This window comes from Fukomys damarensis, unplaced genomic scaffold, assembly GCF_012274545.1.
Source record: "Fukomys damarensis isolate Sample0158 unplaced genomic scaffold, DMR_v1.0_HiC HiC_scaffold_16, whole genome shotgun sequence".
NCBI lineage: Eukaryota > Metazoa > Chordata > Mammalia > Rodentia > Bathyergidae > Fukomys > Fukomys damarensis.
The window spans coordinates 25007728-25034350 of record NW_022900928.1 but is presented as its reverse complement, the minus strand read 5'-3'; the positions used below and the strand labels follow the sequence as shown (position 1 = coordinate 25034350).

General features: G+C 42.5%; 1 protein-coding gene and 2 pseudogenes across 1 annotated transcript; 1 reads left to right on the top strand and 2 right to left on the bottom strand.

The window, feature by feature from the left end:
• LOC104847763 lies at positions 1-900 on the top strand (annotated as a pseudogene).
• A 6826-nt stretch (positions 901-7726) lies between these two features.
• Trim21 (tripartite motif containing 21) lies at positions 7727-15349 on the bottom strand. The gene is made up of 7 exons (XM_010603158.2): positions 15270-15349; positions 13670-14122; positions 13088-13183; positions 11697-11927; positions 9828-9850; positions 9076-9176; positions 7727-8806 (listed from the first exon to the last, which is right to left on the bottom strand). The coding sequence occupies exons 2-7, from the start codon at positions 14075-14077 to the stop codon at positions 8262-8264; spliced, it is 1404 nt and encodes a 467-aa protein (XP_010601460.1). The 5' UTR covers positions 14078-14122; positions 15270-15349; the 3' UTR covers positions 7727-8261.
• Positions 15350-21000: 5651 nt separating this feature from the next.
• LOC104847762 lies at positions 21001-22622 on the bottom strand (annotated as a pseudogene).
• Positions 22623-26623: the final 4001 nt, after the last annotated feature.

The following is a 26623-nucleotide window of genomic DNA, read 5'->3' as shown; positions in this document are numbered from 1 at the left end:
ATGGCAATCCTCACCTACACTGGTACCAGCCACTCATTCTTCATTCTTCTGGGCATCTCCCTTCCCTTTATTATTTCTTACCTTGTTACCCTCCTTGGCAATAACCTCCTCGTCTTTGTTGTCATGACTGATCACAGCCTCCATGAACCCATGTACCTCTTCCTTTGCATTCTGGCTTTGGCTGACTTCAACCTGTCTACTACCACTGTGCCCAAGGCCCTGGCCATATTCTGGTTTCATGCAGGAGCAATCTCCCTTGATAGCTGTGTCACCCAAATCTTCTTCATCCACGCTACCTTCATTGCTGAATTAGGGTTTCTGTTGGCAATAGCATTTGACCACTATGTGCCCATCAGTGACCCGCTGCACTATAGCACAGTGCTCAATCGTGCAGTGATTATAGGATTGGCGTGACTGTGGTCCTGAGAAGCTTCTGTGTGTTTCTCTCAGATATGTTCCTGGTAAAACGACTGCCTTTCTATCATAGCAATCTGCTGCCATGGCTGTTGCCAAGTTTGCTTGTGCTAATATTCATGTCAATGTCTGGTATGGCTTGTCTGTCCTTCTCTCTACTGTACTGCTAGATGCCTTGCTCATCTTAGTTTCCTACAGCCTCATCCTCTATGCAGTCTTCCACCTCCCCTCCAGAGGAGCTCAGCAAAAGGCTCTGGGCACATGTGGCTCTCATGTTGGGGTCATTTCTATGATTTACCTGCCTGGCATTTTACCATAAGTACCCAGAGGTTTAGGCATCATGTCCCTCTCCATACCCACATTCTGCTAGCCAAAGTCTGCATGTTGGCTCCACCCATGCTGAATCCCATCATTTATGGGATCAAAACCAGACAGATTTGAGAGCATGTGCTTAGTACTTTATCCTCACAGTGGAAAAAATGCTGAGTTTGATCAGATGGTATATTTATCAATTTAGGGCTTTACATTTTTTATGACTAATTTGTAGAGGCTTATGAATCAACAGAGTTCCTCTGATAGTGAGCACAGTGACTTGTCATGATTCTGAACATCAGATTGCCATTTGACCTTGAGGAGGTTTAGGAAAGAACATGAGTGTTTGGATTAGCATTAGGTTTGATCCTGGCTTCACTCATGATGACAGTGGTGTGTTTGATCATGGAGAGATATGGAGATTCTTCTTAGCACATGTGGAAGGTACCAGAAAAAGATGGATATCAAAACCAAAGCAATCAAGAAAAATTAACCCACAATGAACTTATCCAGAGCATCACAATGAAAACTTCTAGACAGAATCTCTCTCTCTCTATATATTTTTTTCTCATTGAGTTTATTGGTACATTTTAGGTATAGTATGGTTATACAGAATCTCTCTCTCTCTATATATTTTTTTCTCATTGAGTTTATTGGTACATTTTAGGTATACAGTATGGTTACATTCATCATTGGGATCTTGTACCTTTACATGACAGGTCTTGGTTCTCAATTTTTCCCCATACCCCTGCTCTCCCTTCACCTGCTCCTCCCTTCCCTATTTTCAGAAACTTTATTTCCATTTTGAAAACAGACAGAATCTATATTAATACAATCATTTACATACATTTGAGATTACTTGAATACATTTCAGTTTGACTTAGATATTGGGGGAAATGTCATAATGTTAAAATTTCTTATGTCCTGATTGCATCTTTATTATAGGGCTATGATACAACTAGAGTATTAATGGAAACTTGACTATATATAACATGGACTAAACTGTGGACACATTTTAAATTCTTCTTCCCCTTTCTGCTTTAGCTTATCTTTAAAATTTTGGTATAATAATTTGCTAATAATTCAAAGGGAAGATCAGGAAAACAGACTTTATTTGAATTTTGAAGGAAAACCTTAATCAGTGATGTTAGTGCTGGTAAAACCCCTCACTTCTTGAGATAGTTTTAATGTGACAAGTAAGGATACACCTATATCACTGATTAGTGACTATGAGTTGGAGGGAAAAGTGAGATACTAGGAAATCTCTTGTTTCCTTTCAGTAGAGACCAGGAGGAGTTGTTCATCTGTGTAATATGCTTCTCCAGGAATTGAAGTAATCTGATGTGCCACATTATTCAAGTTTTGAGAAACGAGATTTAAATTTGCATCACTATGATAGTTTCTTCCCATCATTATATAAATTGAAGGAAGCAAACCATTGTCTACAGTGGTTAAACCCAAGACAGAAACACAGAGAAGTAGAAAAGCTGATTTTATAGTTGGCACTTTCCTTTCCCCCATATTTCTCCATGAACTTGTCATTCACAAGCTAGCCATCTCCTAGTGTATTTCATGCGTTCTCTTCCATATTCTCCTTTCTGTTTATCAGCAAGCACTGGCTGACTCTGCTAATTTATTTTGATTTAGTTTTGTAATTCCACTTTGCCTGAGGTTTCATCCCTGGATCTTTTCTGCCCTTTTTTTTTCCTTCATAGGATCTCATTTCTGTACAGTATTAGAAATAACTTTTATAAAAAATGAGAAAATAAAAAAATGGAGATAAAGTGTTTATAAATAGGGAAGGGAGAAGGGGGTGAAGGGAGGGCAGGGACAAGGGGAAGAATGAGAACCAAGACCTGTCATGTAAAGGTACAAGATCCCAATGATGAATGTAACTGTACTGTATACCTAAAATGTACCAATAAACTCAATGAGAAAAAAAATAACTTTTATCAATAGACTATTTTCAAGGTTGCTAACATCTTTCTATATGTCCTAATGCTTTTCATATCTGTTAGAGACAATTTAAGATTCTCTTTTAGATAAGAAACATCACATGTTAGTTTAGCCTGCCTGAAAATTCTCAGAACAGTTTGATTAGCCCATAGTTGGGCAAAATCATCTAACATAAAGTCTGTTTTATAAAAAAGTGTTGAACACCTCATGTAATTTACAGACTGCTCCACTGAATGTGAAAATCAATAAACAGGTATGCTTTCATACCATGGTAAAATAAACTTGTAAGTCAAACCATCATAAGTCTGATATCATCTGAATACTGCTAGATAGCTACCCCTCAAATGTATGTGTAGAATTTACACATACACACATTCGCCAAATATATTCATACAATTACATTCATATTTATTGCATATGGTATATAAATGGGATCAAGAATGTCACACTATTGCTGTAGTGGGAAGACATTTTGTAAGGGTTTATAGAAGCTCTGACAATGTTCACTATGATCTTAGAAGTAGTGTGATAAACATCTTTATATTCCTTATATTTTTACAAATATTTATGACATTTATATTTTTAATATTCTCAAACTGGAGATTATTTCAATGCCATTAGTCATAGAATAGATAAGTAAAATGTCGTGCGTTCAAACAATGAATTATGAAATAGCAATGACAGTGAGCAGATTGCACTTACAAGAATAATTATAAATCTTGCAAACCTAATGTTGAGTTATGAACACTATGAAGCCAAATTGGATCTAGTTACTAGACAATAGGGGCCTATATTCTGTATAATTCTATTTGTGTAGTGTTCAAAAATTAAAATAAATGTATGCTTGATATATGAGGACAGTGAGCATTGTGAGTTGTGACACCAAGGGAGCTCCTCTTGAGGTGCTGGTAATGATCTGGTTCTGGGTATGGTTTCTGCTACAGGTTATCTTCCCCAGAGTCCAGCTACATGGCAGCAGTTGAGTTGGTTGCTGAGAGACCCAAGAGAATACCAGAGATAGTGTGTGAGAAATAGGTTTTATTAAAACTTAATGGGTATGAACAGAAAAGAATGGGCTAGATTAAGATTTTTTTACTGAAAGCATAGGGCTTCATGGTGAATTTGATGGCTGGACAGAAAACCACTAGCAAATCACAGTACTGGGTGGTGGCTGGCTGGATTATATACAGCATATGTACCTGTCAGCTGTCCTGTTACTGGGACAAAATACCTCACACCCACGGTTAAGGAAGAAGTTCAGTTTTGGCTCATGGTTTCAGAAGTTTCAGTCCCTGCTTGGCTGGCTGCAAGACAGAATCATGGTGGAAGGGCATGGTAGAAAAAAGCTGCCCAATTCCTGGAAGCCAGGAAGCAGACCACCAGAGAGATGGATACATCTTTCAAAGGCACAGTCCCCAGGATCCATCTCTTCTAACTGGGCCCTGCCTGTAATAGCACATCTGATCCACTAATGAGTACAGTGTCCCCATGACCCACTTACCATTTGAGGAGTCTCTTAATTCAGTCAAGTTGACAATTAAGATTAATTAGAGTCTGAGGGTCTCCAGGAGTCACTTAATTTAGTCAAAGTGACAATTAGATTAACTGGCACAGCCTCCTCTGAGCTTTTCCATACCCAGCCATTACAGGGTGGGGGATTTCACAGGTTAAAGTTCTATACACAGCGATGACATCATTAGTTTGCTTTGTTCCACTGTATGAATAGCATTCCAAGAAACAGCTGATTTCAACTTGGGGCAGGAAGTCAGTTTCTCTTTGTAGATAATAAATACTAGTTTGCTGGCTTCTCATTGTCTTTGAGAGCACACTTAGGCAGATAGTCCAGTAAGGGCATACTTACAATTCTGTCTTCGCAGAAGCCATGGAAACAGAAAGCATTTCAAGGACAGGATCCTAAATGCCTTTTTCTCAGATGATACAGGTGTATATTGTATGTTGCAAAAGAAACCATTGGTTTGCATATATATGTATTTTCTCAATATTGATAAAAATGTAAGAAAACCCAAACATGTCAGATACTCAAGAAAACCAGCATGGCATTATTTGGGCTCCCTCTTGGACCTTCTACCTCCTCGAATTTCCAAAGAATCTTAAAGATTTTCAGAGTGCAAAAGGAGGAAGGGAAGGGAGAATCAATACACCTTCTAAACACAACAGGAAATGACTTCTTGCTGAGTCTATTGTATCAGTCGCTTCCAGAAGTAGAGTCTATGTTAATACTTATTCTTACACAGACCAAAGTATGATATTTTCCCATTATCAATCCAAGTAAACTTTTCAGCTGGACTTTGGTATTTGTTCTAATTACTTCTAGAGAAATTGATGTGTCCGTAGCACTGTGTTTAGGCACAGGGGAGGAAATGGTCAAGCGCCAGTGAGTATCCACATCCTTCTCAGACAATATGACCATAGGACTTAGCATCCCTACTCCCCAGAAGGAAGAACCGACTCTACATGTGGCTGCTGCTCCCTGCTGTTCAGGCTAACTCTATACACAGAGACCCGGAGTGGGCTGTGGGCTCTTCACCTCCAGGGCTGGGGCCAAACAGATATTCAACACTCCCTTCCACTGGAACAGAAAGAAAGAATCAGAAGGCCAAGCAAGATAGGATGTGGTCACATTCTGGCTCTCTGAGAAAGCACTTCGCATTGAGAGAGGACGGTAGTATCTAAAATTTTCTTTAACCAACAGCATTATGAGCAGGATGTGGTTGGGGGGAGCTCCAGCCCAATCCATGGGCCTTAGGAACTGTGGCTAGGAGGAAATTGTGTTTACAAAGAAACATCCGTGTGAGTGCAGACACTCATTCCCTGCAACCACTTCCATACCTTAACTCTCCCCACCTGTAGCCTCTCACCTGGCTTGAACTTTGTATTTCTTCAGGAGACCCAGGGAGATCAGCCTCAGGGGTTTGAGGGTCATCTTTAACCAGAGAGAGAGAGACAGAGAGAGAGAGAGAGAGAGAGAGAGAGAGAGAAAGAGAGAGAGAGAGAATGTGAGAATGTGTGTGTGTGTTTACTTGATAGACCCTACCAGCAGCTTTCAGGGATCTAGGTTAAAGGTGAGTCCAAGAACAGATGGCTGAGAACAAGGTGTGCGCATAGATGTGTTGGGGGCGGTGGTGATCAGAGGACTCAGTGGTAGGAGAGCAATTCAAAGGAAAATGGGGTAGGGGAGAATGAGACAAGGCAGAACCATTCAGGGTTGAGGAGTATGAATCTGGGAGGAAAGGAAGGGGTGAGAACAGGGAGAAGTTTCTTTTTGTCAGAGAACCAAGGGAATAAATGGTGACATAAAGGTTTGAGAGAAGGAAAGAGAAGGTTAGGAAGTTGCAACATATTTGTCTCTAGAGCAGTGATGGCACAGTGGGTACACAGTGCCCTGGCCATAGGCACAGGAGCCAAGGCATCCCAGTCAGCCAAGATGCCGCAGCATCACCCCAGCCATCAAACTTTCAGGTTTAACTGCGGTTGGCACTTTGTGACAAATAAGTGAGTCTGGATTGTAGTCTGGGCAACTTCATCCCTAAAATGTTCTCCCTCACTGCTCTAGAGGAAGCCTGTGTTCCGTCCCTGGCTTCTGACCTCAGAGACTGGCCCCACCCTTCTGGATCTCTGGCCGAAGAGGAGGTCAGATGCTGGGCCCTTTGTTAGGGAATTGATCATGTTAAAGTATGCTGTGACGCTGCCATCACAGGCTGCATTTTCCTACTTCTTGGCTCCAAAAATGACCTCATGTTCTTATCTTTAGTTTCCCTCCCACCAAGGCCAAAGAGGGACAGATAAGTTGAAACCTGTCTCTGCAGGGCTGGATCCATAAAAGGCAACCTGGCCTGTGATAGGTTAAAAGTAGTTCACTCCTCATAAATAAGCAATAGCCCAGCCCAAGGCTGATAAAAGGACCTTCCTTTCTTTATTCTTCTCTTCTTCTTCCTCCTCTCTCTCTCTACTCCCACCCCTTGAATAAAATCTCCAGTCGGACCTCTCGGTGTGTGTGTGGCCTAGTTGTTGAGTGTCGCTATTCCCTTTCACCCTTCTCTTCCTAGAGGTTGCCATTTGACCCTGTTGTAGTCCCTGCTCCTTTTCTCCCTGCCCTCCCATCCTGAGACCCTTGCTTCAGAGGCACAGGCATTACCTAGCTGAAGATGCTTGAGAGGACTTGCTAATGGCTGATCCCAGGCACTTAAGATAGCTCCTTTGTTTGGATTTTTCATGTCTTTCCATTTTGTTTCCACCCCAAGTCATTCAGCAGATGGGGAAGGGAGTTTGGGAGAATGCAGCCTGGTCATACAGGAAGGAGATAAAACTCATACCTATCACTCCTGCTGGCATGTTTTCACTTCCACAGCCTCCCCTCACCTTGGCTGACAGGTTGTAATTTTCTGCAGAAGCTTCTGGATAGACTGGGTCCTTCTAGTTTTCTAGGCCTCAACTGCTCACTTGGAATTCATGCTGTCAGATTTCTCCAGGCTCAAAACCTCTTCATAACTGTGGATATGGTCACAACCAGTGCACATAACGCTCCTTCTCTAGTACACCCTAATAGAGACAGTATGGAGACATTTCAGCGTGGAACGAGGTTAGAACCGGATGTTCTAGGGGGAGTAGGAATTTGCCACTTTACGAGAACATTGAAATTAGGGAGCATCCCAGCCTTGGGCTTCCATAGACAGAGCTCCAGGACCTTCAATGCTGTCACTGTTAATCTGAGAACACACAGAAAGTGTCTGAGATCTTTGAGGAGCATGGATGGCAGAGGTCCAGAGAGCTTTATGAGCCCCTGGATGGGATTTTCTTTCAAAACAGGAGTTTCCTCAGTGTGAAGTAACGTCCCTTTGGGAAATGATCAAAGCTTAGATAACCTTCTATCACCATACAGACTGCTAAGGGGAATTACAGAAAATATTCTTTACTGCATTCTTCAAATCAGAAGTGGGTAGGGCATTTCAGGCAGAAAAGAAAAACATATGCAATATTTCAGACACATCAACATTAACCATGTTTAGAGTTGTTAAGTATTTTGGGTTTAAGAACAAGGACCGAACAGGACAGACAGAGGCAGAATTTTTTATTTAAAGAGCCCTTTTGTAAACTATGAAAAATGTAACAGAGATCTGACCAAAGGTAAACAGCTTAGAGATGCAGAGAACAAACAAGTAAGTCACACAAAGGTGGCAGAAAAATGTTTTGGCTGACACAGGGGAGTTGGGCTAAATATGCAGTCTGTTTCACTGGAGGGAGTCCAAAGCAGGCACACTGATGTTGAAGGTCATGTGATATTGACTTGGTTTTGTGAGACAGGGTCTTGCAGTTCAGCCTAGCCTTCAACTCACTATGTAGCCCAGGCTGGCTCTGAACTTGCGGTGACCCTCCTGCCTCAGACACTGACCTCCTTCAGGGCGTCCTTCTTAAAGCCTGTTTGCTGGGATGCTGCTACCTCTACAGAGACAAGGTGGCTCTTTCATGGGAAAGAGAGGCAGGGTCTGCAGCCAAGAAGAGGCACCAACTGGAGAGGGTGGCAGTATCCCGAGAAAGCCATCAACAGTGGATCCTGATTGTCACATTTTCAGTGGACAGAGGGTCAGAGGGGCTGAATTTCTTAAATTGTCATTGAAACCAGGATTGAAGAAGGGCCGTACAGGTCCATCAAAAGCACATTCAGAGAAGGTATAGATGAGGGAACCATGGTCAGTGGTATTGTAGAAGGAGACAATACCAGCCTCACAGTCCAGGAAAATTCCGATTTGGTGCGGAGGCACCTGAAGGTGGAGGGGAGTCTGGGGATAGGTGCCAGCGTAGTATTCTTCTTTTTTCCACAACCAAATTGTCCAGAAGCCATTCCCAGGGTTCAGCAAAAAAATTCCTTTCCTCTGCACAGAGTTTCTGCAAACTCCTAGGTCCCAGGCCTCCTTTCCTGTCACATCTACCTCCCAGTAAAATTTTCCAGAATTGAAACTTTGGGCACCCAAAACTATGGGATAATTATCAAATCGCTCTTCATTTTCAGGCACTGGCTGTCGGGTATCTCCGAACTTCACTTGTCTCCGATCCTCTGAAAGAACAAGCCACTGATTGGCGGTGTCTTCATCCAGAGTGATGTGTACTGCAGAAAGAGACCACAGGCAGGCCTTGGATCAGTAACGCTGGGGGGCGCTAGTGTAAACTCCAGGGTGAGAGGGTTACCCCAAACCTCACCATGAGGAGATGTCCCCAGCCACTCCTTTGAGGGAACATTCCTTGCCTCGGTCTGTGTCCTTCCACTGGACCTGCCATCTCCCCTCTGTGCTGCTGTCTGTTCTCCCCAATCCTGGGATCCTCCTACACTCTCATCATGCTCTGCACCAGCCCTACAACTCCTAGAGGTCACCTCACCTCCACACATCCTCAGCATCTTCTTCAGCCCCGGAACGCAGCACACACTGCTCAGGGGTGGGGAGGCAATGTCCATCTTTGTCAGGTTCCAGGACTCACTCCTGGGGGGAAGAGAATTTGAAACTCATGTCATGCACTTCTACTGTCTATTCTAGACCTTAATAACCTCCTTGGCTGAGGACTGATAATTTAACTCAATATAAATTTGCAAACATCTCATGTTCAAGTGTCCAGGGAAGAGGCGAGAAAAGTATACTTGGTTTCTATACAGAAGTTCCTGTTTTCATGCCTCTAGCAGGTGGACATCCTGTATCTTCTCTCCAAGCCTGAGTTTACTATGCAGCTGCCTTTTCATTCATTTTGCAGGCAAGTCACATGATAACGGACTGAGTCACTTCTGTGGGGGAACCGTGAGGAGTCCTGCCTATGCTGTGGGGCTTACTCACAGATCATTCAGAGGTCTGTAACTGGATACAGTCCAAGGCAGGAAGAAGTCTCAGCAGACAGTGGACTCAGAACTTTCCAGAATATTCCAATTTGTTGGGCTTTACTGCATGAAGATGTTATAGTCCAATTACCTTGGACAATTTACCAATTGAGATATCCATTTATTAGCTTTCTGAGACAATGTTTTATAGAGGGTCTTTGAGAGTAGGGAGGTAAATGAGGGAAACTTCAGTGCATCTATGTCTAAGACAGTAACTTTTTGCTTTTTGCCACCTTCTCCTCTAGCAGAGAAAATCTCTCCTTACCTCTTCAGGAGAATTGTCACCTCCTAAGAAGAAAAAAGAGAGAGAGAGAAAATAAGTTCTGCGATTTCTGGTTTGCCACCGAGACTCTAGTCCTGTGGGTGAGTGACCCTGAGGACTCCGTTCTTCCCTATTCTTTGTGGGGTAACCAGAAATGCAGCTTGGTTGTGATCTATACCTAATGAAGGATCACCAGCTTAAGGACTCTGATTGGGGAACTAAATTAGAAAGACCAGCTTCTTGAAGGGAAGAGACTGGAAAAAGAGGGCTGAAGAGAGCAAAGAGCCCAGCTTAGCATCACAGGGAGCAACTGGCCAGAATAGGATACTAGAGATTGTTCCTGCTCACCTGAGTGTTTCTGTTGCCTGGAGAGGAAGGGTTGTCAGCTAAAGCTTTGTTTTTGTTTTGTGTTGTGGTTAATGTTGCCCCCTCCTTTCTGTGACGTCAGTTGAACTGGGACTCTTAGGTTGCAAAGGTTGGGCGCCCTTCCGTAGGAACTGGGAGGCTCCTAAGCCCAGGCAAAAAGGGTACCAGAAAGTCCAGAGAGCCTGCCAAGTCAAGCCCATGCAAACCAGAAAGGAATAATGAATCTGAGAGACAGGGAAGGTACGGGAAAAGAACAGTATAATGTTAAAGCAGGAGGGAGTTCTAAGACCATCTAGTCATAGTTAGTTTTCCAAAGTGAGGTGAATATATCATTGATGGATGCAAGATGGTCTTAAGTACCATACACACTGATGCTTTTCAAAAAGTTATGCATGTACTTTAATCTTTTTTTTTTTTTGTACTGAGGATCGAACTTGGGTCCTTGCGCTTGCAAGGCAGCCAGAGGCACCACTGAGGTAAATCCCCGGCCCTTTTAATCTTAACTCTACCTCTTCCTACTCAGGGGGAATTGATTAAATATTTAGTTTTAGTTTCTTTCTCATTCTCTTCTCTGTTCCTTAGTTTTTTTTTTTTTTCTTTTAGTAGTGTTGGGGATTGAATCCAGGGCCTCACATATGGTAGGCAGGGACTCTACCACTGAACTACATCCCCAGATCTAGTCTGCTCATCTTAAGATGGGCTAATAGTAGCACCCAACTGAAGCCTGACATGTCATGTGTGCTACTGAAGAATCTGCAGGCACTGTTACGAAGTAAGTTAGAAAACAATGTCAGGAACGTTAGTGCACGATTACTTGGCTAATATTGCTTTGGAAAAATTTCTTTTACAACTAACTTCATTCAACTAGGAGGAGACCAACTGAAGAAAAATACCATGTTAAAGTCATTTTGTTTGTTCACAAAAATAACAGCAAGTATAGGACACATTTCTAATTAACATTAAGCGAACTCTAGTTACTTAGCGCACTCTTTCTTGTTTCACTATTGGAGAAACTGGGTCTTGGAAAGGAAAATGGTTTAACTTAGAGTTATGGAGAGAACTGGTAGCAGGGCTAGATTTGGGCTTCTTTCTCTTAACTTTCAGCTTCTAGTGTTATATTTATTAAAATCTTCTGATGGCCAGACATTTATCTAAGAGCTAAAATGGATTTTATCATTTAATAATTACAAATATTCTGAGGTATATAATGATATAATATCCACTTAACAAATGAGAAACCTGATGCTCAGAAAAATTATAGAGCTTTCTCAAGCTCCCACACTTGGTGGAGGAGTAGGCAGTTACCAGCCACGTTTATTTCTGTCAATTACTGGACAGAATATTCCCTCTTACACTTGTATCATTTTGTGCCTTGCATAGAAAGCATTTAAGGGTCTGAATTCTAGTTTATTTAACAAGATTCTGGATTAGGATGCAGCTGGCTCTAAGAGTGGCTCAAGAGAGCTCTGACTTTTTCTCAGTTACTCCTTGAGATTCTGGTCTTACCTGCAGCAGCTCTAGTGCAGAGCCCCGACTCCTCTGCTCCAGCTCTGAGATCAGTGCCTGCAGGGCCTGGCTCTGTTGGGTCATTTCAGTCTCTGTTTCCCCCAGAATTCTCAGCTGCTCCCTCTCATCTCTTTCCAGCTTCTGCAGCTGCCTCTGTTCCTCTTCACACAGGAAGTTTCTCTGCTGCACAAACTCTGCATGAATCCTCGATTTGTGTGTCTCAATTTCCCTCTTTAGTGTCAAAGGAGAGAGAGAAGTGGATTAACCAAAATTTCTTAAGCTCTGAGTACAGAGGTGTTGGTACCTGTTTCTAACCCTGGAGACTCGCCACTCCGATTATATCTGGGACTATATACACACACATGCACAATTTTGCTGAGGTAGGTGAGTACAGGAGACTTCTGGGAGTAAGGGAGAATAGCACTGATTTGAGGGAATCCACTGCAGCTAACCTACAACCACAGCTATATCAATCAATGTATGGTAATAGCAGATACTTTTTTTAACCTCTTCCAAAAACACAGTCACTGCCCAAATGAGTCCCTCTATCTTTGCATCTTAGTAAGTTACAGGCAGAGTAAAACCTGTACCCACATCCAACAACTTCACATAAAGAAATGCTCACTATACCATTCCTAAGTCTTGGGGAAAGGAGGGCCTTGAGACACACTTTTCTTGTACTCTCCTGATAGTAACTGGAGTAGACCACACAGAATTGCTACCACAGACTGACTCAGGCTTCCTTAATCCCAAATTTTCTTTTGCTGGGGTGTACTGGCTATGAATACCTCCTACACTTCTTTATTCCTGGACACACCCCACCTCTACTTGCAAACCACTAGTGTGTGGAAGAGGCTTTAACTCTCCATTATACTTTTGTTTGTTTTTGTTTTTTCGGTACTGGGATCGAACTCAGGTCCTTGTGCTTGCAGGCTCCGGAACCACTGAGCTAAATCCCCGGCTCCATTATACTTTGGATCAGTGACCTGGAAATGGACAAGCACCTAGTCAGACTGGTTTTCCTAATTGAGATTCTGACGGATCCCTTCAGTCTGATCTTCACAGCTCTTGCCATTTCCTACAATGCATAATAGTTAAGCTTCTCTTCTGGGATACTTCTATCCTTCCTGAGACTGGGCTGAGACAGTAGAGAGCTTTAAAGTACAGCCTGAACCTCCAGCACCTTCTTTAATGATTTTGCATCTTTGTGCCTGATTGACAACTCTCCTTTGAGTCTCCAGTCTTTTTATCTCCTTCTATCTGAAGACCTAGAAGTCAGGTGGTTCTTGGAATGTGAGTTGTACTAATTCCATAATTCCCCACATAGGCAGAGCTATGGTTAAGGGTTTCTTGAGTTCAACACCCTGGACCTTGCCCAGCCTGACTCTTGCCTTCCAGTCTGCTCTCTTCACTGCAAGATCCACTTCAAACTTCTCAACCAATTCTTGCTGTCTTCTCAGTTTCTCTAATGCCACTTGGATCTTCTCCTGTAGCGAAAGATAGAACGTTACTCTCCAATCAGACTAAGGAGTAGTGGTGTGGGTTGGGGTTAGAGTATACTGGTTCTTAGAAAAAGCTAAGTGCAGAGGAGGAATAAGGACTAGACACTGATTGAAGAAGGAATTCTCTTAGGGGGACTAAGATAGGGGGACTTGGGAACAAGACTAATGTGTTTTTCAAAACAGCTAAATTCTTGGGGTGGCAGAATGGGAGCACTACTCACATATAATTAACCAGGAGGCTATAAGAAAACATGATCTGTGTAGCATTTTTTCCATAGCATATGTCTTGCTCTTCAGGAATGAGAAGGTTATGTTTAATCTGCAGTTTTCTCTCAGTGAGGGAACGAAGTATCTCTCCTTTTCCCAACTTTTCAACTCTAGCAGTGACTTTCTCCCACTACCCAGTCAGGGGAACAAGGTACTCATCAGGGCCCAACATACTCCTTGTTTGTGTCTTGTGCTACAGCTCACCTGGTACTCCCGAGCTGCATCTTCAAGAGGGACCATGGTGTGCTTTTGGTGTTTCTTGGATTGGACGCACACCCAACAGAGGGCCTGCCCATCTTTCTCACAGAACAGGTGAAGCCTCTCTCCATGTACCACACACTGTTCCTCCTGTGTGCCCTGCTTGGCATCCTGGTTCATTTGTCTGAGCATGTCCACCATGTTGGCTAGCTGCCGATTGGGCCTGAAGTTCTTGAGAAGAAAACACTGCCGGCACTCTGGACAGACACCACCTCCACTTTTCCCCACCTCAGATATGCATTCCCGGCAGAAGCTGTGGCCACAGTCAATGCTCATAGGTTCCACCATGGGATCCAGGCAGATACAGCAGGTTACCTCCTCCCACATCATTGCCAAGGGCTTTGCAGAGGCCATGGGGCACTGTGCCAGGTGTGCACCACTATGGAGACCTTGAGCGGGCTTGGTGGAGAGGAAAGGGAAAAGAGAAATTAGAAGGTTTACATGAGAAAAACAAGGCAAAGGAGAGAACACACAGGAGGATGAACTGGAGGGGTGGGAACAAGAAAGGTGAGAATACCAATCTGAATATCAGGACCCTCTTCTCTGCAGTCTGCCCACTGATCTAGTTAGGCAGAGGAGAAACAGTCTCCAGTAGAGGCAGAGAAAACTGTTGGAACTGCAGAGAGAAAGTTGTTGACAATTCTATTTTCACCACACCTACCTGGGCTTAAATCCTCAGTATCCAGACTTTTCCCAAGCATTTTCTCCCATCTCGTTCTACCAAGCCTCCATGTTGCTAAGAAGCTAATCACAACAGCGACCACTGGCCATGCAACTTCCATGTTCCAGAGGTGCTACCTGCTTCGCATACATCTGCATTCATCTTTACAACAATGGCAAGAATCAGGTGTACACGAGGCCACATGCCACATATGATGCTTTGGTCAGTGAAGGGCTGGCTGTACAACAGTGGAGCAATAGGCCACACTACACCCCCAGACGTGGGATGGGCTGTCACCCGGGTTTGTGTAAGTACACTCTGTGGTGGTGGCACAACCACAAAATCACCTAAAAGCTCATTTTTCTCCACAGATCGTATCACATCTTAAGGGAAGCTTTATTTATTTTGATATATTCCTATATAAAATGCATATTACATACATATGTACGTAGGTATACGTGTGCTGAACACTACCTGGGCTCTTTGAGCTGCTCCAAATTTCCTCTAGGGCATAAAGCATCCTGAACCCTCACATATTTCTATCGGAACATCTTGCTCCTCTGGGCTATCACTTTCCGGGCTGAGAGTCTCACTGGGTTCCCCGGTCTGGGTTACTGTGGTTCCGGTTCTCCCAGCTCAGGTGCCAGCCTCAGAGCAGCCCAGCTCTTTCCAGGGCACTCGGAAGTCACTTTCAGAGCCCACCCTCCGCTCAGGCCGGCCAGGAGGAAGCCTGGGCTGGGGGCGCGCGGAACCTGCTGTGGAGAAGGTGCCCAGGGGACGGCAGGTGCCAGGTGGCGACTGGCGGGAAGGAGCTCTTCAAATCTGGGTCGGGGAGCGCAGTCCCCAACGCAGGCCGGGGTACCTGGGCGAGCCGGCTCCACTCACCTTTTCTGGGGATTCGGAGCAGGGAGCCTCACTTTCCCGGAACTCTTCGAGGCCACCAGTTCCCTATTTCACTTTCAGTTTCCTCTCAGGGAGGGGCGGAGCAATGGGAGGAGAAAGAGTGGAAAGACCAGGGGAGGAGCACAATGGAGAGGCGGAGCAGGGCAGCGGGGCCACAGTGGGCGGGGAGAGGAGCCCGCAGCTTCTGCGGCTGCCGGCTGCGACTGAGCAGGGGCTCAGCCGAGCGTTGTTTAATAACAATTTTTACAGTTAATTTACAAGATGAAAGAGTCCACGTTGCTTTCTTTGACACTGCTGGTTGCCCTGAATCTGGACCCTCCGTCCTTCAGTAGCGTCTGCTCTCATGCAACCATCTACGTCCTACTGATACAAGACAGGTATAACTCCACACTGATGTGTCGAGTCCAGGTGCCCCGGAATGGAAGAATGAATTCCAAGGAATAATGGAGGTTGAAGAGTGTGAAAGATGGGGGGGGGGATGGAGAGAGAACTGACTCAAGAACTCAGGAGTGCCAAGCTCAAAGGAATAAGGCGCACACATTTGGGAACTGGGGGGATAGGAATGGGAAACAGGAATAGCTCCTCAGGGACAGGAGGGGACCCGAGTGGGTTGGTGCAGCGGTCACCTCTGTTTTACACGGGAAAGTCACTGAGCTGGGTAAAACGTAGGTCAAACGATAATCATCCGATAAGATTACAAGTATAGCCGCTTAGCTATATGGATGACGTTGTTAACTTTGGTCTATAACCTATAGTGTCAATCTTGTCTTTAGTCTTAGTAACCCCAGTTTTAGTGGGTAGGAGAGGATGACCCAGCCCTAGTGAGATAGTGCTTTACTTCTATGGGAAATCCCAAAAGGGTGGTACCAATTGCAGTATAGTGATCTCAAACTTCCATTTATCCCTTAGGGATTATAAAAAGCTGGCCATTGTGACTTCAGTCTCTTCCTCAGATGCACCTCCAGCCGTAATTTTGATGTGTTCTCATCTTCTGCAGTCTCCCTGGAGGGCTTTACCCTGTCTGATGGCCTATTAGTTTCTATCTAATGTGTTTATAATTCTACTTCCAGAAACAAATTCCTTTTCATGTGACTGACATTTTACTAAATCCTGAGGCTGAGAGATTTGTTCCACATGATCTCCATGAGTGGTAAGAAGGGAATTAACATTTATCAAGCACCAACTGCTTTCTTGTTACTGAACTAGGGAATTATTATTATTAGTTGTGATGAGATACTCTGAACATGAAGGTTAGGTGTGCAAGTCAGTGTCACTGAATACACAGTGCTGTGCAGCCACCACCATCATGTCTCTAGAACATTTCCATGGGCTTAAACAAATCTGTGACCTTTAAATATTAAATGTATCCATTTCCAGCCCTCAGTCCTTGGAGACTACCATTCTATTTTCTGCCTGTATGAATTTGAGCACTCTAGGTGCTTGGTATAAGAAAAATCATGAAGTATTTTTCCTCTTATGACCAATTCACTTGGCATGATGTCCTCAAGGATCATATGTCAGAATTTCCTTCCTTTTTAAGACTGAATGATATTCCATTATATGTACATATAGTGTATGCATTCATCTGTTGCTGTGAACAGTGCTGTGGTATCAGGTTATTTTATTTAAACTACACAACAATTTGATGATTTGGGGGTTATTATACTTACTCACATTACCGGGGGATGAAACTCAGGCTGAATAGAGCACACCCACTTTCTGTGGTGACACTGTGGGGATAGGAGCATGGAAGTTGAAGGTATAGGAAAGGTCTTCATTTAGTAACAGCCCGGAGATAGCAAAGCTGCAAAGCAACTTGAAAGGGTTGGATATAAATTGCACAAGAGAAAAGGGAAAGGCTGGTAAGGATGGAATTCTGAATCCCTTCCTATTTAGACATCTTGTCTTTTTTTTTTTTTGGTCCCTTATAACTTAAGGAAAAACATTAGTTAACCTTTCTTGATATTTATTATAGATTTAGGAGCCCTTAAAATACTTCAAGCTTTAAAATTTCCATTTCTATTTAAGAGAAATTTTTCTCAGTGAAAGGAAATTGGGAGACAGCTATGTCCAGTTTGTGCTCCTGTGTTCAGATTTGGTTTCAGGAAGATAAACAGCTCCACCAAGCAGAATAAAAACAAACAAACAAAAAACCAGAGAGAAGAGTTCTGAACCTGACTTTGCAGACACTCAGATATGACTTCATTTCACATCCTTGCTGACCTTTTATTGTTTTCCTAGCGGCACAGAGCAAGTCATTGTTGAGGGGTAGAAAAGCACAGAGGTCTCAATACAGCGAACATGGAGTCAGTGCTGACTCTGCTACTTGGTGCCTATCTAAATTTCAGTTTACTTATCCGCTAAACAGATAGGGCTGTTTTATCTATGTTCAACAATATGCACACCAATAAATTAGCAAAACGGACCTAGTGGTGACAACTCCCCTTTGGTAACAAATTCCCTTCTCTCACTGCCGCTACTTCTGTGTTCTTTTCTTGGTGAAATGACTGAAATCTTGACTCCTAAAGAATCAGTGTCCTTAATGTTTCTGGCCAGCACATTGGCTATTGTTATTGGATAGTGAGCATGAGTAATCTCCCCAGTGTATATGAGGTATGGTTGAAAACTATGACGAATGTTTAAATTAAAAAGTGTACTACAATAAAAGTCATATTGCCACTAATGTCCCTTAAATTACTCCCCCACACTTTGAATGTTCTTATCCCATCATTCTTACGATTTTCTGTAGCAGTTCTGGAAAGCCTCTTTTGTGTCTTTAGTTGTATTTTGTGTGTGTCTTGATGTCCTGAATTGATTCAAAATGTTTACTTTTTATTTTGACTTTGGAAAAGAGCCAGAAGTTGTAAGGTGCCAGATTTATTGAATAAGGTGGATGAGGACATACCATAATATTTTTATTTGACAAAAATATCCTACATGTTTTGAACTGATTCACGACATCATGGTAGGCTTGAAAAGACACCCATAAAAGAGGACTTTAAGAACAGCTTCAAAAAGTGTCAAGAACAAAGGGATAAATGCGTTCTAAGTGAGGGGAGAGTAGTTTGAAGGGGATTAATGGCAATGTGTCTTTTCACATAATAAAAGTTTTACATTTAAACATTAATGTATGTTTTGATCACAACACATATTTTGGGTTTTAGCTGTCATCCTCATTGCCCCTACACGTATCAGTAATCCAAGTTCTCTCTTTTATTTTGGTACCGGGGATTGAACTCGCCAAGTTCTCCTTAGTAATAGGGATAAGTCACTCCGGTCAGTATAGGAAACCTGTTCCCTTGCCAATTTCTTCAGTGGCTTAAGAAGTTCCAAAGAGCCAAAGGCGCGTACAGATTTCCATTTACTGGAATCAGGTTGTGTCCCTGGTGGAAGAGCTCCCCCATTCCTTTTTTAAAGTAGGATGTCCAGATTGGCTGAGCCTATGTTGAAGGATGGAAAGAAAATGTTGTATAAATAAATTATTAGCTTGATAAGAATAGGGGCCATCTCTACCTCCTGTCTTGTTTCTCTCAATAGTGTGTTTATACTGGATATGAAAAAATGCTGCTACATATGTGCTGCTAATTTTAATCATGTACTAGAACTTATGGTATAACTTCCCAATCTCATAGGTGAAGTCTTAGTTCATTTCTGCTGCTATAAGAAATATCTAGAACTGGGTAATTTATAAACAATAGACATTTATTTCTTACATATCTGGAGGATGGAAAGTCCAAAATCTAGGCACCAGAAGATCTGGTGTCTGAGGGCTTGCTCTCTTCCTTAAAGATGGTGCCTTCTCATTATATCCTTCATGGTGCAAGGGCAAAGGGGTTAATTTAAACTTCTTCTCTATGGGCAGTAATTACATCTTTATGCTATTACCATAGTTTCAACATATGAATGGGGACGCTGAACCTGTAGCTCATAGCAGGCAGAGTTTCCAAAGTGGTGCCATGCTTGAGCATTGACCAAGTTCTTCTCTAGTTCTATTGGCCATCTGCTTCCAGCTGATGGGATATGTATAAGTTGCATTCCACAGGGTAGTTCCATTATGAAGACTCTTAATTATGAATTCTGATCTTTGGTTGAAAGTGATGCTTTTGTAGGGCTGGGGATTTAGCTCAGTGGTTCTGGTGCCTGCCTCGCAAATGCAAGGGCCCGAGTTCGATCCCTGGTACAAAAAGAAAAAAATGAAAGTGATGTTTTTACAAGAGTATGGATGGTATAAATCCAAAAGTGGTTGTTCTGGCAGAAGCAATATAATGAGGGAAAATAAAATATGTCTCTGGAATATTATATGTTTTGTAAGAACAAGTTGATGTTAATTTAATGTAAGTAGCTTGTCATTAGAAGACTGCATAGACCCTGTGAGAAACAGTAAAGAAGTAAATTACCAGACTGAGAGTTGGCATTTTATATACAAGTACCCATAGTAACAGGGATAGAAGCTCTTACTGAGCTCCACATAGTGGATTTCCCTTACTAAAGCTGATATATTTACCACTGCAGTCCTTACACTTGAACATAATCTCATTAAACAAGCAACCAGTGACTGGGACAGAAGCTGATCAATATCCACAGATTGAGTCACCTTGTTTGCCTGATCATGGACATCGCCTCTATAGTGGATGTTCTCTTGGGGATATTTGCATGAACAAACACATTCTCACACTCTGTGCTCTTTTCTAGAGATAAGAGGTAACACATATTCTAATCATAATACTTTGACATCAGTTTTTTTAATCTCGTTTTTTTAGCTCCTTACCCATAAGGCAACCTGTTTGAGAAAGTCAAGGTAGCAATTTATGTAAATTCATATACTTGCATGTAAACTCATCTTGTCTTCCAATCAAAGTGGATAATCACTTGCTGAAAGCAGTGCCCATTGGAAAGATTTTTCTTCATCATGTCTTTCAGGGTGATCTGTATAAACACCAACCTTCTCAGATTCTCTTAACCGCCCCCCCTCCTTTGGTCATTCTGGAAGTCAAAGAGAAACCTTTATTTTCAACAAATATGCCTACAAGTGATCAAGTTCATTGATCTACTGTAGACAAGTCTCTCTTCACATACAGCACCAAAATATATATTTAAAAAATTAAAAATCACACAGCCCCACCCCTCACACAACTCCCCAAAAGCCGCAAGTTTGGGCCAAAAGGAAAAAACAAGTAAACTCTATAGCCTAGCGCAAAAGTCATCTTTGAATTAGGATTTACAAATTAATATATTATTTCCTATGAAAAACAAAACAAAAAATAAGTGAAAAACAAGGGGTAAGGAAAAACTGAAAATAAAGGCCTGACAGGACTTAGAACAATGAAGAAAACATACTGTCTGTCCCCGAGCTAACAGAAAGGAAAAGAATGATCAGTGCTCTTCATGTACTCTGAATGGGAGGCCTTAAACTGACTGATAGTCCCTGATAATGCAGCACTCAGTGACCAGGCAAACCCTCAGGAGTCAGAAACACCAGGAGCACTGGGGTAGTAACCAGCCATGTGTAGGAATCCTTAGGATGTTCCATAGTGCCTAGATCCCTCAGACTTCTAAAGTGTCTTTCAAGTGGGTTTGCCAGCATTTGAAAGGGACACATTCCTTTAAAAAAAAGATTCCGGGTCAAAAAAAGAAAAGTGTAAGTGGATGAAGGGTTCTCTATTGCAGGGAAAATCTTTCAGTCACAGTCTGAGGGAAGGTCAGTCCTGTGCCATCACGACGGTGCCAGCATCTGCCTGCACCAGCTCTCCTCCGGCTCCTCCATCACATCCTTGCTGAGGTCTGTCACGTAGGATATTTTACTTTCTTCTGGTCCAGCTCATTCTGAACCCAAAGGAGCAGTTTCAGCAGTAGCCAGCTTGGGTGTTGACTCACGATTCTCACAATCTAGAACAGCATCATTAACTTCGCTCCACACCTTTTGCCTCTGCATCATGTGGAGAAGGTCGCCAGAAGAGGACTCCTCAGGGCTATCAAAGGCCGGCAGGGCCAGGGTGCTCTCTGTCTCTGTGAGGCACTCATTGCTCTCCTCGCCCTGCTCTGCAAACTGTGTCTCTGCAAACTCCAGCGCTGCCTTGGTCTCAGCCTGACCAAATGCTGTTGCTGTGGCTGCTGTGACTGCTGAAGACACAGGGTTGTGTCCAGAAAGGAGCTCTGGAAGGAGGTTGTTGATCAAGGTGATGGCCTCTTGAATCTGACCCTTTAGAATCATCTCCCGAATCTTTTTTTTTCAGCTTTAATTGAGTTTATTGGTACATTTTAGGGATACAGTACAGTTACATTCATTATTGGGATCTTGTACCTCTACATGACATGTCTTGGTTCTCATTTTTTCCCCTTGTCCCTGCCCTCCTTTCACCCCCCCCTCCACTCCCCATCTACAACCACTTTATTTCCATCTTTTCATTATCTCACATTTTTTTCTTTTCCTTTTTTACCCTTCCCCTACCTGTCCCACCTTCCCTACACCTTTAGCTCCTTGCTTCCCATTTCTCAATGTCAGTAATCTTATTAGGATCTTATGTATTATTGCAGATTATTCACACCAGAGAAACTATTCGGTATTTACACATGTGTGCCTTATTTATTTCACTTAGGAGTATATCTTCAATATGTATCCATTTTCCTATGAATGAACCTATTTTCTCATTCTTTATGGCTGAGTAATATTCCATTTTATAGAAAAAACCACATCTTCTTTATCCAGTTTCCAACTGATGGGCAAATAGGCTGTTTCCATGTTTTAGCTATTACAAACTGTGCCGCTATAAACATGGGTGTGCATACTTCTCTGTGATATGATTCTTTTGGAAAGATACCCAGCAGAGGGATGGCTAGGTCAAATGGAACCTCCAGTCCAAGCTCTTTGAGGTATCTCCATATTGATTTCCATAGTGGTTACACCAGTCTGCACTCCCACCAATAATGGAGAAGGGTTCCTTTCTCCCCACAACACCACCAACATTTGTTACTGTGTGATTTCTTGATAGCAGCCATTCTTTGTGGGGTGAGGTGGAATCTCAGTGTTGTTTTCATCTGCATCTCTCAAATGATCAGTGATGTGGAACATGTTTTCATATATTTACTTGCTGCTTTTACTTCTTCATCTCCTGAATCTTGATCTGTTCATCAAGTGTTTCTAGATCCAACACTTGGTTCAATTCCAGATTCCATTTGAAATTTTTCTGCAGCTTTCTTAAAGACCACTGTGACCAGGCAGTTCATGACGAGTTGATTCATGTCTGCTTGTTGGATGTGTAAGCTGTTCATCCACTCATCTTTTGTGGTTTCATGAGGCTTTTCTGATTTATTTTGTGCTGATCCTGCCCTCCTCATGACCTGGGAGGGCTCTGCAGCTGCTCCCGGGGCAGAAGGGCTCCTGAACCCCTGTTTTATTCTTTTAGCACATCAAAAGTGCTGGGTCACCATTCAAATATATCTGCAGATTTTTAAGCAGCCAGTATGGATCAAATGATATAATCAAAAAGTACAGAGAGGATATGCTTCATTTTGGGGGGCAACTGGATTGAAGGATGCCTAGAAAGTACCTCTGAGTGTGTTTCTGAGGGTGTTTCCAGAGAAGACTGGAGTGTGGGTCAGTGGACGGAGTGGGAAAGACATGCCCTGAACCATGGGCAGCACCATTCTGTAGGCTAGGGGCTTGGATGGAGAGGAAAAGTGGAGGAGAGAAACTATTTCTTGCTTGTGCTCTCCCTTTCCTAGCAGTATGTTTCTCTGCTGCCACCGCCCAAGGATATTAGACTTCACATTCTTCAGCCTTTGACTATGGACTTACACTAGAGTCTCTATAGAAGGCTTCTGGTCTCAGCCTGGGGCTACATCACTGGACTCTCTTGTTCTGAGGCTCTGGGGGTCTTGGACTGAGCAGCTACTGGTTTCTCCAGCCTGTGGTTGGCCATAATGGGACTATTCAGCTTTATGATTGTGTGAGCCAATTTAAAAAATGCCAGGTTATAATTGTATATATTCTATTGATCAGTTTCTCTGGAAAAACCTAACTTAATATAGGGAGTTAGTTCTCCCTGGGAACGAACATCGACCAGTGAGGAATGGGACATTGCCTTACCTCTGTGTTCTATGGAATCCCATAAGGTGTTGTTCTTCCTTGCAGTTCTTCTGGTGAATAGTTGCTCTATTGGCTGAGGGACAGGCTCTGTCTGGCATTGTGAATATTGGGCAGGAATTCAGCAGGACCTCCAGATGTGGTCGAGGGAAGATAAAACTAATGATTATTTGTGCAGAGGCCAATCATAGCAGGGGAAAAGTAACTGAGGGACTCAGTTGTGGAAAAAGGAAGTGAGGCAATAAAAAGACGAAGAATAATGCAATGAATTATTACACTGAATAAGGATCGTAATGAGTTTAGAAAAATCACAGCCTTTCCTGGCTAATCTCTAGATAAAGCACAATAAATAAATGGACTCCAATGTTGGGGAAGAGTTTCACAGGTTATTTTTTTTCACAGATTATTAGGCAATGTATGTTTTAAAGTAGAATAGGGCTGAGAAACTGTCATAGATCATAGGAGACAGAGGAGACACAGTAAATGTCATGTGATACAGCGGGTTGGATCCTGGAACCGGGAAAGGATTAGTGGAACAACTGGCGAAATGCAAATAAAGTCTGAACTTAGTTAACAGTAATGTGCCAATGTCAATCTCTTAGTTTTGACAAACATACCATGGTTATGTTAACTTTAAAGAAAACTGGGTAAAGTATGTTTAGAAACTCTGTATCTTTGCAATTTTATGTGAATACAAAATTATTTCCAAAATAAAAAGTTTATTAAAATTCCCCAGAAAATGCTGGCCATGAAGAGTGGAGGAAGGTATGACATGTTAGCAAAACCAGTTTTAAATTTCCTGCCAGAAAGAGGCTCAGGAAAGTCACCTGCCTGTTACCACATAGTTAATAAGTGACAGATCCAGAAACAGATCATAGCTTTTGCACTACATCACGCTTTATGTATGATCTCCCAGGGTATTACAGAGAGAGAGAGAGAGAGAGAGAGAGAGAGAGAGAGAGAGAGAGATGATTTCATCAGCATAGGTTTATTTTTTAATCATCTTTGATCCCAACGTACAACCATAAAGTTAGGTAGAGAACCTCTTCTTTTCTCCTCTCTAACACACTTCCCAAAGCCAAACCACTCATCTCATGCACATCTCTTTGCCTGATATAGCTCTGCCTGTTATCTTTTTGGCAAAAAATTGGTAAGAGTCTGTAATCATTCTTTCTAGAATTTCCTCATGGCCTCTGTTTCCCCAGAAGGACAGAGTGTGTCCCAGTTTATAAAAATTCTCTTGCACCCCCTTGCCTTGGTTTGGTCACTTGTCCATTTCACAGTGATCACTCTTTGTCAAGATTAGGTGCTCAGTGTGGGATGTCTTCTTATCCCCCTGGTGCCCCTGAATCATCAGGATACACTGCCTGATGCTTCCTCCTGAGTCCCAGAGCTGCCTGGCCCAGAACTCAGGGGGCTCAGGAAGTTTAGCTTTGTAAATCTCTAGGATTTTCACTTGGATCCCAGCAGACCTGTTATTTCCCCCACTTCACCAAGAAGATTATAAAGTACTGGCCTTTACTGACACCACAAGAAATGCTTTTCACAAACAGAGGAACAGATGAGAAGAATCACAAGCTCTGGAGCTATGGTGAGTGGAGAGATGAGGGTGTCACATCTGGGTCTGGCTCAAGGTCGCTACTCACCCAGGCCTTTCAGTAGTGGCTTGCTTCATCATTCCTGCCTGTGAGTAAAACTGAATGGCATTTGTTTAGATAAGTGCCTTCCCTGTCTTCTTGAGAGGCAAGAGTTGCATTAAGTCCTCCCTTTTATAACTGATCCTCCTCTTATAACAAGCCTGAGAGGAGCGCTTATCATATTATAGCCCCTTTCATTGTTTGATTATTCCCTGATGGTCTAGGCCAAAGAACTCGGCCACTTTATGATGAAACAAAATATTTTCTATCTTCAATTTTTAACCAACTTGTCAAATCTAGGGAAAACAATCCATGGATTGTTCTCTGGGATCACGAACAGTGGCTATTCCTAACACAGGCTGAAGTTGATAGGTATCCTATTATGGGATATGTCAAAGACAAACTAGATAGTGACTCTGCCTCAGTCTGGGGTCTAGCTGCTTGGCTACACATCCTCTTAGCCAGCACAATCTCACTAAATCAGGCTGGGGCAGTGGGGAGTTCCTTTTCGTCTCGCCCTAAACTAACTCAGACTGAGAAGGCTGTTGGCTCTGTAACAAATGACCACTAAGGCCCTAGGATTTCTTGATGACCTAGACCACACTCTTTTATACCTGTGTTGCTTTCCTAGAATGCAGTACATGTAACAGGGCAACCTGTCCCAACCTCTGAAATGCCAACGAGACACATACCTTTATTAAAACACGTGATTAAAGATATGCAAAGCATTCTATTAAAGACATTCAAAGAAGGTGGATCATTTGTGAATTGTTCAGATATCCTTAGATTTATGTGTCTTAATCCTGGAGGGAAGAGTACAGAGACCAAGTTATAAAATATTCACAGTTGCCAGTGATTTGCACAAAATAGCCTCTATACCAAGGTGATATTCTCTTTCTCTCTCTTTGCTTACTTATCTACCATTTAAGTTTAATGATATTCCTGACCCATTTGATACCCTTGTTTAATGTGTTAAGTGTAATGAAGTAGTTTTGTTGCCAACTATAAAAATAAACAATATTTATATGGTCAGATTTGAAGGGAATCTACTGCTTAAAATATTTAAAGAGATTAAATAAAGTCCAGAATAAAAGAATCAGATAGGACCAGATTTTTTAATATCTTTTTTTAAAAAAATTGAGCTTATTGGTAGTTTTTAGGTATACAATACAGTTACATTCATCCCTGGGATCTTGTACCTTTACATGACAGGTCTTGGTTCTCATTTTTTACTCTCATCCCTGCCCTCCCTTCACCCCCTCCACCCATCCCTATTTACAAAGATTTTGTTTCCATTTTTTCCTTTTGTAGGATCAGATTAAATAATCATGACTTTTACTGCACAGGTACAAAATTCATGAGCAAAATAAAGCCTCAGAGATATTCCAGTTTTGTTCTTTTAAGTAGATCTCATTACAATTTTACTGACAGCTTTCAAGATCTAAGTCCTGTGTAAATACTCAGCAGTGGCCTTAAGTATCTCTGTTTGTGGTGTATGGAAGATGGAGGTTTGGAGAATAAAGCATCTCCCCCACACATCCTGCACTCATTTCTACAACATAATAAAATATTCAAATAGTTAGAAGGCAATGGGAGATAGAGGGACTCTGAATTAC

Excerpts from the sequence above, each read along its gene's own strand:
- Trim21 (XM_010603158.2), bottom strand. The coding sequence starts at position 14,077 with ATGGCCTCTGCAAAGCCCTTGGCAATGATGTGGGAGGAGGTAACCTGC. Across the intron at positions 11,928-13,087 it reads TGAAGAGAGCAGACTGGAAG|AGGGAAATTGAGACACACAA; the intron begins GCAAGAGTCAGG and ends TTGACACTAAAG. Across the intron at positions 9,177-9,827 it reads GTGACAATTCTCCTGAAGAG|GAGTGAGTCCTGGAACCTGA; the intron begins GTAAGGAGAGAT and ends TCTTCCCCCCAG.